The sequence below is a fragment of the Podarcis filfolensis genome (genome assembly GCF_964270895.1).
Source record: "Podarcis filfolensis genome assembly, chromosome: 2".
NCBI classification, from domain to species: domain Eukaryota; kingdom Metazoa; phylum Chordata; class Lepidosauria; order Squamata; family Lacertidae; genus Podarcis; species Podarcis filfolensis.
The window spans coordinates 87,140,267-87,158,503 of NC_139605.1; the positions used below are offsets into that span (position 1 = coordinate 87,140,267).

Consider the following 18,237-nt stretch of genomic DNA (forward strand, 5'->3'; position numbering starts at 1 on the left):
CCACTTTAGCTAATAGGGCCTCCTGCTGCCGCCGTGCTGCCGGAGCACGATTTCTGTTCTTATCCTGAAGCAAAGTTCTTAACCTGAAGCACTATTTCTGGGTTAGCGGAGTCTGTAACCTGAAGCGTATGTAACCTGAAGCATATGTAACCCGAGGTACCACTGTATATGAAACTGATATTGTGAAATAGAAGATCGGTTTTATGTGTTAGCAGAAATTGCAGTGGTTGGATCTAGTTACTTGGTTTCCTTCCTTCCTTGCTTAAAAATCACCCTACAGCTCCATTCCCATTGTTTCAGAGTAATATAGCAACAAGGGAAGATGCCTTATTCAAAGCCAGGCAATTGGTCAATCTCGCTCAATATAATCTACACAGGCTGCTGCTAGTTTTCTCCAGGATTTCACATAGCGTTACCTCTCAGTCCTACCTAGAGATGCCAGGGATTGAACCACGCAGATGTTCTACCACTAAGCTATGTCAGGAACCCCTTTGCAGAAGATATGATGGCAAGACAACCAGAAGATGGCAGCTTCAATGATACAGAAAGGCATCAGCTTAAATGCCAGTGTCAGATGTATCAGCAGCACTTGGCCAGCCTACATTGGACAGGCTGATGCTTCAATTGCATAGCAACCACGAATCAGTTCTAAAACAACAACAACATGGGGAGGACAGTACCAAAACCACAGACGTTTGAGGAACTGGGTTCTCCATTAAGAGTGAGTGAAGGATGACAGTGCTGCAGAGACGGGACAGCATGGAAGCAGACTTTTGAAAAGCCCCCTTTCTCAGGATATAGTGATCTATACATTATCTCAATCTTCTCTTCATGGCTAACAAAATGCTAGAGGGCACCTAAGGTTGTATCCAACTTTGGTCCTATTCAGATTAGACTCAATAGAAATTAATGGCTAACTTAATGGACTTAATTTCAGTGGGTCCACTGCAGGTAGGATTTCGTTGGATACAAAACCTGTTAGCCCAAAACGGTCCGTTGTCCATTGTAGTTGTTTCAATGGCTGAAAGCCCAATTTATGAAAATTTGCCATCATGGATTAAAAGGCCACCATGGATTTAAAACACCCTCCCCAATCAATATACTTAATTTTTTTGTTTATTGTGCTATTGATTATGCAATACAGCACTACTATGGAAACAAGAATTTGGAGAGGGAATTCTTTCTTGAAGCAGTGAGTATTTTTGCACAGAATATTTTTACACTATCCTGACCAGAGCTTGTAGTAGAAATATCATCATTAAAGAGGCTTTTTTGGCTCCAAGCAGAGTGTCTTTCTGATTTGTCCCGTGCCAAAGGATACGAACTTTCCTGCTTATTAACAATGCTCCCCTAATGCTGAGATTTACTTGTAAAGGGGAACACAGAGTCTGTCTACTTTTCAAATATTTGACATCATGCCTTCTTTTCAGATCTCAAGAGTCTATGCAGATCACAAGAGTCTATGCAGAAGCTTCCCAATATCCCACTCACACAAGCACATTTTTTTTCTATTTACAGCAACTATCAGGATCCTTCTTGAGCTCTTTTAGTCTGTAACCCCCCACCCCCAAAAGCCTCTTGAATCCTTGGATAATGGGAACTGAACAATTCATTGGAGAGTGTATGCTGACTGCCCTTGGCAGACAGGGGTCATTGGTTGGCTGTGAATACAAAACCCTAGTTTCAGATTTAAAAGCACAAAGGATACTGCAGATGTGTTGATGCTCTTTTTAATGAATTCTATTGTCAAGTGCCTTTTCAGTAAGTTATAGAAAAATAGCCATGGAAGAAAAAAATGTTGGGTGTGTGGGTCTGTAAAATAATATTTAATTTTTATAGGGCTGGTCGTGGTCTTTTCAGAGGGAAAAAAAACAAACTAACAGAGGCAAGAAAGTGACAGGATGCAACTCTTTTAAAAAACAACTTTTCCCCAGTTACAGTGTTCTCTGTCCAATTAATATTTCAAAAGTACCATTTTGCTCCTGCTCCCAAATTGGCCACAATAACATACATAGAAAAACTACATATACAAAAACTAGGCAGAGGGCCTTCTTGGTAGTGGCACCTACCCTGTAGAATAGCCCTCCATCAGATGCCAAGGAAATAAACAACTATCTGACTTTTAGAAGACACCTGAAAGCAGCCTTGTTTAAGAAAGGTTTTAATGTTTGATATTTTATTGTGTTTTTAATATTCTGTTGGGAGCCGCCAGTGGCGTAGCGTGGGTTGTCAGCACCCGGGGCAAGGCAAGTAATTTGCGCCCCCTAACCCGTGGATTTGCGCCCCCTAACCCATGGATTTGCCCTAACCCCAGATGTTGCACCCGGTGCGGCTGGCCCCCCCTGCACCCCCCACGCTACGCCACTGGGAGCCGCCCAGAGTGGCTGGAGCAACCCAGTCAGATGGGCAGCATACAAATAAAAAAAATACTATTACTGTTGTTGTTATATTTTGCCGTCTGATTCTTGGAGGAGGACTGTAAAATGTCTCCATATGTGATCAGAATGCTTCCAGCTAACTGCTCCCAAGGAGAGACTATAAAATTTAAGAACTCTCTCTAGCCTGTGGTGTCAGCATAACTAAAAAGGCTGTTTCCTTGATCACCAGAACCTAATGGATCTCAGATGACAGAGATGCCCATCAATTAACGTCAGAATATTTTATTCACCATTGGGCAGGTTCATGTGGAAGTAAGTGGCCAACTTCTCACTTGACAATTTATACTTTTGTATAGATGTGCAAAGGCTAAGCACACACATGCTTACATGTTGTGAAGGTCTGTCCTAGATGGACACAGGGAGGTCACAACCTGAGGCTACTGAACTGCTTATGCAAATATTGCAGCATGCAGTTTAGTTGCTCACCAGCCACACAAGGTAGCTGCACACCAACTCAAAAGCCTCAGCAGCTCTTGATGATCTTCTGTGAAGGTCTGCTTATTTTTGCTGCCTTGCTCAGGTAAAAGCAGCAGTCCAAAAGTGCAGTAGTCAGTGCCTTCTATCATTTAGGGAATCAAGCAATATGTATCCTGTTTCTTTGGATGGTTTATGTGTGAGTAAATTTGTTTATGTGTGGTTTTGGTTTGAAGGTAGCATTGAGGAGTTGGTTTGGGAAGCCCTAGGAAATGTTGTCCATTGAGAAATATTTCTTGAGGAAGTTCAAAACAGCTGCCTTTTTCCACATAATTTTCTCATTCGCGATTTCACTGCATGATGGACACAAGTCTTGGGGAGGCCACAGGGTCCTGGGAATTTCGTCGTCCTTGCTTTCAGCACCTATGCAATGTAAAGCAAAAGTGAAGTTCAATATGTTACCACCACAAAGCACAAAAGGACATTCTTCTGTAGTTGAAACTGCTTGAAACTGAATTGTTTGTAAAACTATGTTTGGTATGTTTAAAGTCTGGCCTGGGGGCGTAATCTGCTCCGTCAAATCCCAAAAAAAAGCTCAACAACAACAACAACTTCAATCAAATCTTGCCCTCTTTGAAAAAAGTTTGGACACCCCTGTACTATGTGGATGAGTGGCACTCTTTAAATGAAAGAGTTTGCTTTCCTTTTAAAAAAAATAGGGATGGGAAACCTGTGGCCCTCCACATGTTGTTGGATTCCACTTCCCATCAGCCCTGGCGTGCACAGACAATAGCCAGGGATGATGCAAGTTCTAGTCCACATCTGATGGGCCACAAGTCAGAGACATAGTTTACAAAGTTTGAAGAAATTTGATTTTGAAGAGAGAGAGAATGATGTAAATAAAATGATAGCTGCCAACACTCAGATTTTAACTGGTTTGCAGTGCAGTTCTGTACAGTGTGTACAAAACTCTAGTCAGGTTTTGATACTGTAAAAACAAGGCAAAAATTAAACCTATTAAATTCTGAGAGAAATTTAAGTAGGGTATTCTTGGATAACCCTTCTATCTAAAGAATATATACATAGCAAGTTGTTGCAAACATAAAGGACATCAATGATATGCAAAAGTACCTGAATAAATTACAGGAGAGATAAAGTCTTAAAGGAAAATCTGAAAGAGTTGCTATAAGAGAAGACAGGAAACCAGGAAGAATAGACATGGGCAAAGACTTTTGCTGCAAACGTACACATTTTTCAGTCAGATTTTGTAACTGTTTCAAACCGAGAGAGTCAATAATGATTAATTATCAAGATGACTCTGTTGTTAAGAACATTTAATATCTTTAAACACATCTTAACTATGGAAAGTTCATGTTTCTATGAAAAGCTGCATTGGTGTAGGTTCATATTTTCAGCAATTCTTTATACGTCTCCTTTCTAGTTTATCTTTCCAAGATCTCAGTTTCTCCAGAGGCTACAGATGCTGACAGCAGCAATAAAACCTGTGACTCAATATCTTGCCCTTCTTTTACTTTCTCCCTCCTTTATTCAAGGACATGATTAACTTAGGTCCATTAATTTCAATGGTCTACTCTGAGTAGAATTAACATTGGCTACAACCTCTAGAGACTAATTTTTGTCATTAAGTAAGTCCAATATGTAATTATATTAAAAACAAAGCAACAGAGGCAGATGGAGGCAACTAAAAAAGATAAACAAAGGGGAATGTTGTAAACAGTCACTAAAAAGAAAACCCCAAAGCCTGAGTTCAAGAGGTATATCTTCAACTGCTGCTGAAATGAAAACAACAGAGGTGCTTGACGTACCTGTAAAGGTTGACCACAGCTGAAAAATAGCCTCATCTTGGTCCTTCACTTCGGTGATGAATTCTGCTGGCAAACTTGCAAAGCGCTTTGCGGCCGGTGAGTAAAAATAGAAGTTTGTCATGAATTCTCTTGCTGCAGGAAAGACTTCTGATGATGCTAAGGGAAGGCAGAACAGAGAGAAAGGGCAAGGATGTCACCATGAGAACCACAGCTCAGTAAGGAGGTGGTGGAGGAAATTGGCTTGACCACACATACAAAACATCTTAGGCCTCGCAAGGTGAATTCAGAAACAGGCTCTTTACTTTCCTCAAGGACAAATACTTTGCAGCCACTGCAGATAAGAAGAGCAACAAGATGTGTGGTGAGTGCTTTTCCACCTCTACTCTTGAACAGCAATGGTTGACTTCAGCAGTTACGTACTTCATTTCTGTATCAATTCACTTCTGCATTGTCCACACCACACTGCCAAACACTATTTTTTGTAGCTGAGGGAAGCACAAGGGAAATGGCTGCAGAACCTTTTCCCTGCCTGCCATTCTGGACAATATTTCTGTTAGGCTGAAGGGAAAAGAGGCAGAGCCATGCACCTGGCCTCCCTTCAGCCATGAGCTTACCTGGAGGGACAAGGCAATGGGAGCCTGGTGCAGTAGGAGTACAGCAGCAGAAGCCCATTGGACGCTCCCTCTGCTGTGCCCACACCACACTGACCTCTCTGCCACCTCCTTCCTCCCCCTCTGGGTAAGCAATAATAGGGCTGAGGGGAGGCCATGTGTCTGGCAGATCCCCTTCCCCCCTTGTTGTAATGGCACAGTACCAGAGGCCCTTTTTCAAGATAAGAAGAGGGCTTTCCTCTTCCCCAATTTTGGTAAAGGGTTGGTGGGCCACTAGGAGTGGTTCTGTGAGTCTGATCTACCCTACAGGCTGCAGGTTTGCCACTCTCTGCTGCCACAGCTCAAACAGTACCTGGAGGTTAGCTAGAGCTTCAATATGGAAAACCAAACAGAAGGAACTTTGCTTACGGTTTGCCCCATCACTTTTCAGTGCTTCCTGCACTGCCAGCAGGTGGAAGATAATCCGGAGAGAGCATAAATAACTTTCGAACCCGGGTATGTTTCCTTGACATCCCACGCAGTCTGGAGTCTCTGGAAAGCTGGCATTCAGACCCTGAAAAGCATGAGGAAGCTCTTTTAATGTAATAGCATAGTGGAGGGTGAGCTTTGTCATCACTCCTCATATTCCCCCCCCCCTCTCTCTCTCTGTGTGTGTCACTTGGCACATTGTTTTTTTCTTGCTTTTATTGTTGAGTCAAGAAATCTGATGCAAAAAAGAAAAATATCCTGAAGAGAACAGAAAGAAGAGTGAAAGAATATGCATAACATTAGCCCTTTCTTCTGCCTTCCAATATATTATGTCGACTGAGCAGTTCTTGTTGAAGCATCAAAACGAAAAGGAAAGAAATTATAAATGCCACTGTTGATCACTTAACTTGTGGTTCGTGGGCATAATGCTGTGTGTGTGTGTGTGTGTGTGTGTGTGTGTGTTCTTTAAAGTGAAAAATCTCATTTATAATATTTGTAGCTAAATTGTATCTATATTCCTTCTTTTTAATTTACAAGGTAACCTGTGGGAGGGGAAAAGACTATGTACACAACCAAAAGCAACAATTCAACTACAGGAATAGGTATGAGAAAGTAGCTATTTTCACTGCCTTATTTTGTATTATTGTTCTTTTTCTTGTCATTTCCACATTTTTGCAGCTGTCGAAGACGTGATGGGGCGGGGCACAGAATGCATATCATTCTAATTCAGATAAAATCTCCTAGTTTCTCTATTTCTCTCATTCATCAAATTTTGTGTGTAATTATTTTAGCCTCTGCAATTTCCCACACATCCCACAGGATATAATTTCCATCCTTTAAATTTTGACACCACAACAATTTTCTCTGGTTTTTCTTTTTGTTTGTGTCTATAAGTAAGATGAATTAAAAAAAATAAGAAGATTGAACAGCTCTCCACATATTTCTCAACTAGAATAAGCTAAGTCTATGAAGATATTCTTTGGGTACAATCTATGTTTCTCTCAGTCCAGGCAGTGATGGTCTCAGTGATGGTCAGGACCTGACACACATGAACGTGAAGCCAATTTGGTGCCTTCAACTACAACTCCCATCATCCCTAACGATTGACTATGCTGGCTGAGATGGGAGATGTGTCCAAAACAGGCTTCTGCTGCCATTGAACACTCCCCCAAGAACCCCTGTACCTTGCAGAGGACATTCCACAGCAAAGATATAGAAGTTTCTTGGCACATGGTGGTGTGGGGAAAGTTCTCTGAAGATAAACGTTTAAAAGCTACTCAGTTAGAAATTCTGGAAAATGGGGTTGGGGGAAGAGATGGCATAGACACAACTTGGCTGGAAAGAATCTCCTTGTTTAGTTCATGTACCTCTTTTGCAGCCTTTAAAGCTTCTATCCATTCATCCCGCGAAATATTTATTGACAAGTTGGACTCCTGCCACACTTCCAGTTTGTGAAGGTAGTTGTGGACTGCAGAGTGCTCAGGAAAATACTGAAACAAAGCAATAGGAAACAAGATTAATAAGAGGAGCCCAGTAAACTTCTACCTGTGAAGGAACTGAATGAAAAGTGATGTGTGTGTGTGTGTGTGTGTGAGAGAGAGAGAGAGAGAGAGAGAGAGAAGCTCTGTTGGCTGTTCGCTGAGCTGTGTACATACTGCAGGGCTATGTAAAAACAAAGTACTGTGTTGTACACCACCAAGTCATCCCCAAAGAGCAAGGATGTCAACCTGCATAATTTGACTTCCTCTCTTTGCCCCCTGCCCCTACAATGTGCCCTCGGGGTTCTACCAACCCACTTGGGCAGACAGGGGAGGGGCATGAGAGAGCAAATTGGAAGTTTCAATGCACTTGCACTCAAGGGAGAATTTGGCTGGACACAGAGTTCAGGTACTTGAGAATCTTAGTTTTTCTTTCTTTCTTTCCAAACCCCAAACTCCCCTTGTACCCAGGTAGGTGTATGTACTAGGAGATCAAAGGCACAATTTAACTTTAAATTAATGTCAGCTTGACACATTGTATGAACCAGGAATCCTGTTCCCGCTACAAAGGAGCCAAGGTTAAGCAATCAGCCGTCTTGAGCTGCTATTATCAGAAAGCTGATTAAGTCCTTGGATTTAACTATTCCATCAATACCACCTTTTGGAATCTACCTTCCAGGTAGAAACACAAGGCACCTGAGGTAACCTGAGGTAACCCAGGATGATACAGTGGTCCATGGTGCTGAAAGTGTCATGCCCCCACCATTATTAATTAAATAAATAAATGTTGCTGGGGATTGAACCTGGCGCCTTTTGCATGCAAAGCAGATGCTCTAGCGCTAAGCTATGGCCCTTCCTCACTCCTGTTAAGACTCTCCTGGCACCAAAAGTTGGATATCTCCAACACGAGGTCCAAGAGCACCTCTGTCTGCTCAGGCAAAGCAAGGTAGACAATACAACCAGAGATTCAGTCCTTTCTTCCATGCTTTACCCAAATACTTGGTTCATACATTGCAAGGGGTTATTCTCACCAACCCTGTTGGTTTTTTTTTAATCAGGCACCTTGCCATGCAACCCACACACCAGAAGCATAGCATCAACCATATGTTTAATTCATCACATTAAGCAAAGAAGAATTACGTTAGAGCAGTAGGGACCCTTTCTTTCCCTCCAGGTGTCTCTGGCGCTTGTTTCTTGCAAGTGAGCAGCTGCAGTAATTCAGGCAGTTGCTCAGTAGCCTGGATGCTCAAAGCTTCTAAGTAGATCAATCAATCTGAAACATGGCTTGCCATCACAGCATGGGGATACCATACAGAGTGTTAAAACCACTCCAGTATCACGATGCAGCTTTCTCTTCAGTAGTTCAGCAGACAGACACCTCCACCTGAGCTATTCTTCCTCTGTTCTCTCTCCTTCTCTCTGCAGGTTAATTTGCTCAGATTTGCAAGCTCAGCGTGCTCAAGATGGATTAGGAGCTCACGGAGCCTTCTCTGAAGAGCAGCAATCCATTTCTTTGCCTAGTGATTTTTTTCCAGGCAACTCAGTCAATAGCTCTGTGATCTCAGCCCACAACCAGGAACAGGCTCACAATCCCTTCTAAAGTTCCCAACAACTCTTCCCTTTAATCAAACCACGTTGTTTCAGAGGAGGTAGTTTAAGGCCTTCCCTCTAGAATGCTGACTCACATTTCAAACAGTCTAAGTAGCATACCAAGTAGGAAACTGTTCTCTAGTCTAGCCCAAACTTCTTTTGTATTCTCTTCCTAGTATTAACTTTTTTGTGGGGGGGGGGAAAGAACCCCACTGCTAGATTGTATGCAGGAACCATTCTACTATTCACACTATGTCTTCCTTCAAAGCCTTACATCCAACTTCAGGTACAAACTCTCAAAATTGGATTTTTTTCCAAGTAGGAAACTCTGAGTCTGAGATGGAACTCTGATAGATTTATGATGTTTATATTCTGCATGTGGTTGCTGACAGGCAGACAGAAAGACAGACAGAGAGAGAGAGAGAGAGAGAGAGAGAGAGAGAGAGAGGGAAAGGTAACTGGAGAAATGACAGGTTGACCAGGGGATGGACTGAGTGGGACAACAGATGGAGAGGAAACGGGGAAATTGGCTTGTTTTAATTGTGTGTAGAGCAACACTAGGAAAAGTTTGCTTGCTGATACCGTCCACTGCAGAGTTTCAAACATAAACGCCACTTCCCCTCTCAAACAAATCTGCCTTTAGCTAAGGGAATATCACAAGGCTAGGCCAAAATTATGCAGGAATGCAAAAGAACAATCTTACACAGTTAAGTTTTAAACTTGACCATGTCTAAAAGCCACCACCAGCCTACTTCAGGAACTGTTTTCCTCCTCAAAACATAGCTTAAAAATAAAATAAAATGTGAGAAGCATAGTTTTTATTTACTGCCCCAAAGGACCAAGTAATCGCTCACAGAGAACTTTTGAAAATGAGAGAGTCCAAAAGAAAATTAAAAGATCTCGCAAAACGTTCAAAAACAGAGTCGCTACTATACCAACAATAGAGAAGCCTGGATATACTGTATGTAGAAAACTTACCTTGGTCAGTATATGCACATACTGCTTCAATGCAGAGAGCCTCTCTTCAGTGAAGTTGGCTAAACTTACTTCAATTCTGTGCAGGCTGCAAAGCACCGCATACTCCAGGTCAGCCATGCACAGCTGTGTCCTGTGACAGATAAGAGGGTGGAAAGATAACCTCATCATTGAAGCAGCCACATCATCTATATCACAAAAGGGCAGACTTCAGGGGTCAACTGTGTTTTTACCAGAGATGAACCAACTGGAGCCTAGTGCAAAAGACACCCTAAGGAACTTTTAGGCCTGGAATTTTGTTTTTTGAGCACCAGAGCCAGAGGCGTACCTAGGGGTTGACTAGGTTGGCCCCTGCCAAGGGCACAGGCCTAGGGAGATGCAAAAATTGCACCTTTCCACTCTGTCTTGGCTCCTTTGGCAAGGGCGCAAGGGACAGGGGGTGGGGCGCCAATGCAGCTCCTTGCCAAGGACACAAGGGAGCCTAGTATGCCTCTGACCAGAGCAGAATGGAGTTCACATCCCTTCCACAGAACAATCCGTTCCTGGTTTCTTTAAGCTTTTTTTCTATTTCCGTAGCATCATTTATGGTAAAGAGAGCATTTGGGTTTTGCTGCTGGGAGTCAGAAGTCCTTGCCCATCTATTGGAAGTTACCTAGAAATCTATACCACTCCTGATCTACCCTGCAGGAATCAGGAACTGGCTTCTGAAGAACCAAATCAGGGCCCACTTTGGCACCACCTGGACCACAACTCAGGTTGCTGCTCAGGGACTAACAGAGTCATCTTCAGTAGAAGGCCTTCTTCCCTTCTGCTCCCAAATCTGTGCCTGATCAGCTACTGAATGCTCACCAAGTGTCAAGGATGACCAGTGTTACATAAATGCAGTGAGAACAGAAGAAAGGGGAGGCTACTAAAATGACTCTTGCTTCTTACCTGTCTGCTACCTCCCAGGAGTCAGGGGTAGCCTTTGTTTCTGCTATTGGTGGCTTAGAAGTGCCAATGATTTCTCTCTGGACCCCAGGTAGTGTCCGCAGGAAGTCTGTGTAGAAGGATCTTGAATTGTTTGCCCTGTGAAGGAAGTAAAATATGAGAGGAGACTCTACTCTAAGATGGCAGGCAATTCTGACCTTCTGATGCAGGAGGTCTCCCTTTGCTACAACGCCATGGGCCATGCTGGCTGAGGCTGTTGGGGGTTTGACTCCAGTTGCAACTGCAGGTCACCATGTGGGCATCCTTGTTCTAACCCATTTCATGCAGCCTCTTCAGTTCAGCTGCCATAAAACCTGTTCAACCCCATTCAAGGTATGCAAGAGAGAAACAGTGCAGGGCACTCCATTGTGTAGCATCAACATGCACCTATGCACACAGCTACACATCTCCAGCACCACTGCCAAAAATGTTTCGGATTTTGTCTTAAGGAAGCCCAAATCTGCTCCCAGAATGAGGTATACCACCCATTATCTAAAAACTGAATTGTGCAGAATTATAGGGCTAGAGCAGATCCTGTCAGGTTGCAATTTGACATGCAATTCAGCATATGCAGTATGATATGGACCATGTATTGCCCCTGCAAAAATTCCTGATGCACATCATTGATTTTAGTGGCTGAACTTTAGTGGCCACTGAATTCCTTCAGATGATGGAATTTAGGTTCTTTTAGTTTAGAACTCAAGACACACAGGCCCCTTCTGCACTATGCATTTAAAACAGTATTATACCATTTAAAACTGCCATGGCTTCCCCCCGAAAGAATCCTGGGAGCTGTAGTTTGTGAATGGTGCAGAGAGTCATTGGAGACCCCTATTCCCTTCACAAATCAACAATTCCCAGAGTTCACAGGCTGTGTAATAGGAAGACATAAGTAATTGCTCAATGGGGGTTTGAAGGAATGTAGCTTATAAATCATATACACAAGCACCACGAACACTGTTATGCAAAAGCAGCTCATATATGTATGTTGATTATGGATACCAGCAGCAACTCACAGAGGGATGGGTGTGCAAGAGCCTTTGCTTGAATACAGGAAGCCAGAAGGGAAGGTGGTGACCTTGCATCTAGCCACTAGCTCCGCATTGCTCTTCAATACTCTCCTCACAACAATGTTTTCATACTGGGCCATGTCCAATATGACCTAAGATCAGAAGTGCACATTGCATTACAAATGGAGTTGCTCTTTTAGATTCACAAGCAAACCGTCTCCCTTTCCTCCTCTTAATGCTTGTCTACCAAGTGATCAGATCATCTCTGCTGCACCTCAACAGAGTCTTAGTACCTACTTCATTGAAGATGGTGCTGCTCTGGATAACGCGCATGCCTCAGATGGTTCCTTTACAAACAGCTGAGGGTGTGGAAGGGCAGAAACAGCAGAAGACAGTGTCTATGCCCTTTTCTCCCAGAGAAAGCCCAAGATGGACCAGTTAACCTTTCCTCACACAGAACTATAAAAAGTATTAACTGCTTACACTGTGTAGAAGTTTAGGCAAGAACCTTAATCTACAGCTGCCCTTTTTGTGTGTGTGCGTGCCACCCAAGTGGCCTTTGTAAAGTAAATCTGCAAGTTTCTTAACTTCTCATTGAAACTGAAGGCATTTTAGTCCTATAACAATCCTACAATGTGAGTAAAAGTTGCTTGTCTCTAGCTGGTGACTTATTTACAGAGTTATGCAACATGCAAGTCTAACATATTTACAAGCCTAGTATCAGGCTTGTATCCAGGGTACACAGACTTCAGGCAAAAGGGGGTTTACTTTGTTTTTCACAAAACCCTTGAGATCCACCAACTGGAGATAAATTTTGGACTCATAATTCTTTTATTTTGAGTATCAGAACTTAAAAAACCTCATGGTCATAATTCCATAATTCATTCCCAGTTACCCTAATCTTTCTTCATCCAGCAGTATAATTTGGGGTCATCTTGTTGCTGATATTGTTGAACTACCCAGAGTCCAAAAACTTTGCTGATCTACTGTGAATCACACAGATCTAGATCTGCTCTATCCAACCCTGTTTTTAATCAACCAATTAAAATTCACCTCTCTGCCCAAAAAGGAGTCCTCCCCCTCGAATATCAGGGCCACCTTCCTTCCCTGAATGGAGTCAACAAATTCTGTTGTACTGTAAAATAACAAAGAGAATAGCATGTTAAACAAAATTTGGAGAAAGTCCCACATGAACATTCTTTTCATGCAAATACTGGTCCTCCCAATAGCTCAACAGTTATTCATGGGCATAAATCACGCACTGATCCCTTGACGTAACTGGATTTGGCATATTGACATGTGACACTGTGGGAGATTAGAAAATTAAAATGTGTTTTTTAAATTTATGTATAAAGGCATTTATATACTGCCAACCTGTGTAAAATATCAAGGCAATGTACCAAATATTCAATAAAACATAACACATCACCAATGATTGGCTAATCAAGAAATGTAAACAACTGTCTGCATAAAAGATCTGCCAAGCCTGAAAGTCAATAGTAAATATGCTTGCCCAATTTCTGCTGGAAGAGTATTCCATAGCATGGGACTGATGACAATAAATACCTGACTTCTTAACATATTTTGTGAAGAAATGGATTTAAAGATGCCTAAAATAGTTACCTGAGTGGAGCCAACAGTGGGGCGTCAGGGGACCACCAACTAGCTAGATGACTCTCTGCAAAGGTGATTATGTCTTCCCTCAGGCTCTGAGGGTCATCCTTAATTTCTATGAGGGGAGGGAAAGGCTGGTCATAACTCTGAGGACAGTCATTGTGCATTCTCCAACCCAAACACCACTCACAAACAGATGCCATGTGCCAGCAAAGGCTGCTTGCAAGCCAGATCCAATTTCTCACACATTTTGAATGTGAGCTTCCCTTTGGCCTTTAAACTTTATTTATAAATATTTATATCCTAATCTTCATCTCAAAATCTCAGGGCAAGGAACATTTTTAAACAAACCCATTAAACAATAAAATCACTATTCACACCAAGTAAAAAAACAAAGCTGCACAGCAGCATCTTTAAAAATCCCAAGCTGAACACTAAGAATTTCCAAAAGCTTGAGTACACAGCCATACTTTGGAACAGAAACTCTGAGAAAAATAGTGCTGGATTTTTTAAAAAAACCAAACCATCCCTAAAATATAGTCTGGAAACCACTCTGACCTTACCTTCTTTATGGGTATTGGGTTGTAGGCAGTGTGTGCCTATTTTGGTTCTAAAACACGTATCAGGAAGTCAAGTTACATCTTGCCTTCAGGACCAGAACATATATTCCCGTGACTCATCTTAACATATTTAAATATTTGTGCAGCGTGTGTGAATTTCCAATTTGCTAATATATTCCCATACAAGAGTGTGAACTCCAAGCTGCTGATTGTCAGAAGAGTGTCAGGCTATTCTTTTAATTGCTCACTAAATGTGAAACATCACAAAAAGAGAAAAACTGGGTAAGGCCAGAGAGATTGTGTCTGTCCTAGCCATTTGCACTGATAACCACCCTCCACCATGGACAGCTATGGCTCTATAAGGCTTCCATATGACCATCTGTTTCATCTGGGTGGAGAATGAGGAGGAGGGAGCAAGAAGCTCAGTTCTCCCTCCAGCTAGTCGCAGCCTAGCAAATTAACCTCTGACCCTCACCTCAGCAGTGAGAGCTCTAGATTCAAATAAATAATTATGTGAGGTTTAGAATCAATTTCAGGATACATACCTTCAAGCTTTATGCCATCGCCAGCATATGTAGAGGATGGCTTTAAAAACTGGAAGGAAACAAACCAGAGAGTTAGGTTTTGCTTTGGGCATCATATGTTCCAAGTCTGCTACAGTACGTAGGGTAGGCACCATACTGCCTAAGCACAAGGTTGCAAGTTGGGGATTGCACCCATCTGTTTAGAAGATCTGGCAAGGAGGATGAAGTCATTTTTGGACATTTTGGTGCTGCTGGATTCTTCTGGTGGTGATTGACTGGATTGCTCTGGCGGCCTCATCTTCTTCCTCTCTTCTTTCCTTATATTGCTTTTTATTTGTTATTGCTGCATATTGCAATACGTACATAGCAGTTGTGAATGCTGCGCATCCATAAGGAATGTACAGGGCCAGGGTCAGGGAATGGTAGTGTCAAGGACCCTAGGAACCCAAGAAGAGCAGTGACACCACTTTCTCCTTGATCAACTGCTACCTGTTCTCTCTTTCATATGGCAAGCATAGGGACAGTGGGACCCGGTGCTACTGCTGCCAGTAAATAAGTTAGACCTCTGGTCTTCAGAGTGCAGCAGAAGGTTATCTGCAATAAATGAATGACCCAGGAAGGTGTGGATGTATAAATGAATACATCTGCATTTTGTAAAATGTTACGGGGGAAAAAGAAAATCAATCAAAAGGCATCCTTACAGTGTTGGCAGAACTTCACCATAGGCTGAAACAGAGCTAACATTATGAAAATCACAAAGTGATTAACTTTTGTTACAATTTAAGACTATTGCTCATATAAAGATTTCAACAGCTTTTGAAGGAAATACAGAGATATGAAAAAGGAGGAAGCCAGTACAGTAACACTGGAGTTGTGATTATGGTGTTGTAAACTACATTTAGGGACATGGGTGGCACTGTGGATTAAACCAAAGAGCCTAGGGCTTGCTGATGGGAAGATTGGCAGTTCGAATCTCCGCAATGGGGTGAGCTCCTGTTGCTCGGTCCCTGCTCCTGCCAACCTAGCAGTTCAAAAGGATGTCAAAGTGCAAGTAGATAAATAGGTACCGCTCCGGCGGGAAGGTAAACAGCATTTCCGTGCACTGCTCTGGTTCGCCAGAAGCGGCTTAGTCATGCTGGCCACATGACCCGGAAGCTGTACACCGGCTCCCTCGGCCAATAAAGCAAGATGAGCGCCGCAACCTCAGAGACGGCCACGACTGGACCTAATGGTCAGGGGTCCCTTTACCTTTATACTACATTTAAAACAGAAGAATGCCTGCCCACCCTCAAAACAAAACAAAAATCAGGTGGATCTCATCAAACTACGTCATCCAAATTTTCACATTATCATTACCTTCACAGTTGGGTATGCGGTGACTTCAAAGTCTGAACACATTTTCTCGTTGCACATCTTGCCACAATCTATCACGCCCAGCTTCAAAGTAGGTCTCCAGTCTGAAAAGGCAGATAAAGCCATATGGGATGGGGAAAAGATTTAATAGGGGATGGCTGCTTAATCTATCATAGAACGCAAAGTTAAGAGCACTCAATGAACGTATCAGCTTTTAAACATAAATGTGTCAACAGCACACACACACACAACAGTCAAAAAAAGAAGATTGGAAAGAGTGAGTGTTCCAAAGAACAAGGGGATGAAAGGGCCAGAGGGTGGAATGTGAAAGAGAAAGAACATAGAAACATAAGAATCTGCCTTCTACTCAGTCAGACCGTTGGGCCACCTAGCTCAGTATCGCCTACTCAGACTGGTAGCAGCTGTCCAGGATTTCAGACTGGGGTCTCTCCCTTGATACCTGGAGTTTCTGGGGATTGAACTAGGCCCTTCTGCATGCCAAGGCCTCAGCTGCTGAGCTACAGTTCTTCCCCTAAAAAAGAAGGCCTTGGAGACAGGACGAGTAAAGAAGGGGTGCATGCACTTGCAGAGATGAAGGCTGACATCTACATCAAGGGTGCTGCCAATTTGAATTAAAAATGGGAGGTGAGATAAGCCCCACTCTGCGTATCAAACCTAAGACATGGTGCACACATACCATTTGAATGACCATCAACTTGGGGGTGTAGCACCCTCAAATATTTTATTTGGGGTGGCAAAGACCCCTCGGCCCCTAGGAGTTGTCTCCAATGCCTTACAAGGTGATGTACAGTGCAAAATAAGAGGCATTAGCTGGGGTAAAGGTAAAGGTAAAGGGACCCCTGACCATTAGGTCCAGTCGTGGCCGACTCTGGGGTCGTGGCGCTCATCTCGCTTTATTGGCCGAGGGAGCTGGTGTACAGCTTCCGGGTCATGTGGCCAGCATGTCTAAGCCGCTTCTGGCGAACCAAAGCAGTGCACGGAAACGCCGTTTACCTTCCCGCCAGAGCGGTACCTATTTATCTACTTGCACTTTGACGTGCTTTCGAACTGCTAGGTTGGCAGGAGCAGGGACTGAGCAACGGGAGCTCACCCTGTTGCGGGGATTCGAACCGCCGACCTTCTGATCAGCAAGTCTTAGGCTCTGTGGTTTAACCCACAGTGCCACCCGCGCCCCATTAGCTGGGGTATCTAACCTTTTTTGCCTCAAGGGCCTCACCGACCCATGTTCTATGGGGCAGGGGGTTGTCAAAGTGGGCATGGCCACTGTCTGCTGGCATTCAGAGACCACCTACTCAAATGGAAGAAGCAAGAGAAAGGGTGGTTCAAGCGGGAAATACCATGGGAGCGTTAGGGAGCTTAAACTAAAGGCAGAGAGCTGGCTGGTGTCTCGAGGGTTGAGGAGAGAAGGGGGAATGCACGGGCTCCTGTCCCTTAAGATGCAGCAGTAGCCGCTCTCTCTGAGCATGGGCTTTCTCTAAATAAGTTGGAGGGGCAGCCTCGCGCAATGCGACTGTTCAAGAGCAAGAAAATCTCTGAGCATGCACAGAGGGTCCTTCCGTCACATTCCCCAGCCACCAACGCCAAATCTGACGGTGAAGGGTGTGTGTGAGAGACAGGTGTCCCGGCAGCACAATTAACCCGGCTTGTCCTACCCTTAATATCCTGGGCGAGCGCTCGCCACGTGGGGGCGAAGGCGGCGGAGGCAGCGGACCAGCGCGCGTAAAACTGGACAACCCAGGCGCTGCGAGAAAAGAAGAGGCTTTGCAGCGTGTCCGGCTGCAGCTCCACCAAGGGGTCGTGGGGCCCGTAGCGAGAGACGCCGCAGGCCTGCGACGGCGGGGAGAAGAGGCAGGCGGCGGCCAGGAGGACCAGGCAAGCAGGCAGCCCTGGCCCGACTCGGGGGAGACGCCTCGGCATGACGAGCAGCAAGATCTGGAGCGTTGGGAGGGAGAGAGGCGCGCACACTGCTGGGTGTGCAGCGGGGGAGAGCGAGGGGCTTTTAATGGAATCCAGCAGGCCCGCCCCCAGACCCCCCCTCCATCATGCCCACCCTCCAGACTTTGGAGGGCGCACGATGGGGCGGGACCCTCTGCGACTCCATCCAGTCCCGGAATTGGAGGTCTTCTGTGCCAGTGTCCCCGACGTTGTTTGCCCAGGGCGTCGAAAGCAAACTCGGCGCGACGCCGCTTCCCGCTTAAAGGGAGGGAGAGGAGGAGAAACTAAGTAAAGTTGTTCTATTACCTTATTGGAGACAAAGGGCAAGAAGCATGGACATAGCTGGGGGGGGCAGGGAGGGACAGCTGCTCCCCCATCAATAAAAATACATAGCAAACTGAGTTCTGCCCCCCCTAACAAAAGGCCTCCCCCCTCCCCAACAAAAATCCTG

The 18,237-nt window shown here is 44.1% G+C and overlaps 1 protein-coding gene across 1 annotated transcript; it reads right to left on the reverse strand.

Moving 5' to 3' along the window:
- Positions 1–1,714: 1,714 nt before the first annotated feature.
- On the reverse strand, positions 1,715–18,006 carry LOC310755313 (sulfhydryl oxidase 1-like). Its single transcript, XM_083597915.1, has 13 exons — positions 17,504–18,006; positions 15,834–15,934; positions 14,499–14,547; positions 13,403–13,508; positions 12,833–12,914; positions 11,786–11,931; positions 10,734–10,868; positions 9,804–9,933; positions 7,125–7,247; positions 5,698–5,842; positions 4,679–4,834; positions 2,366–3,275; positions 1,715–2,195 (listed from the first exon to the last, which is right to left on the reverse strand). The coding sequence occupies exons 1-12, from the start codon at positions 17,766–17,768 to the stop codon at positions 3,118–3,120; spliced, it is 1,596 nt and encodes a 531-aa protein (XP_083454041.1). The 5' UTR covers positions 17,769–18,006; the 3' UTR covers positions 1,715–2,195; positions 2,366–3,117.
- Positions 18,007–18,237: the final 231 nt, after the last annotated feature.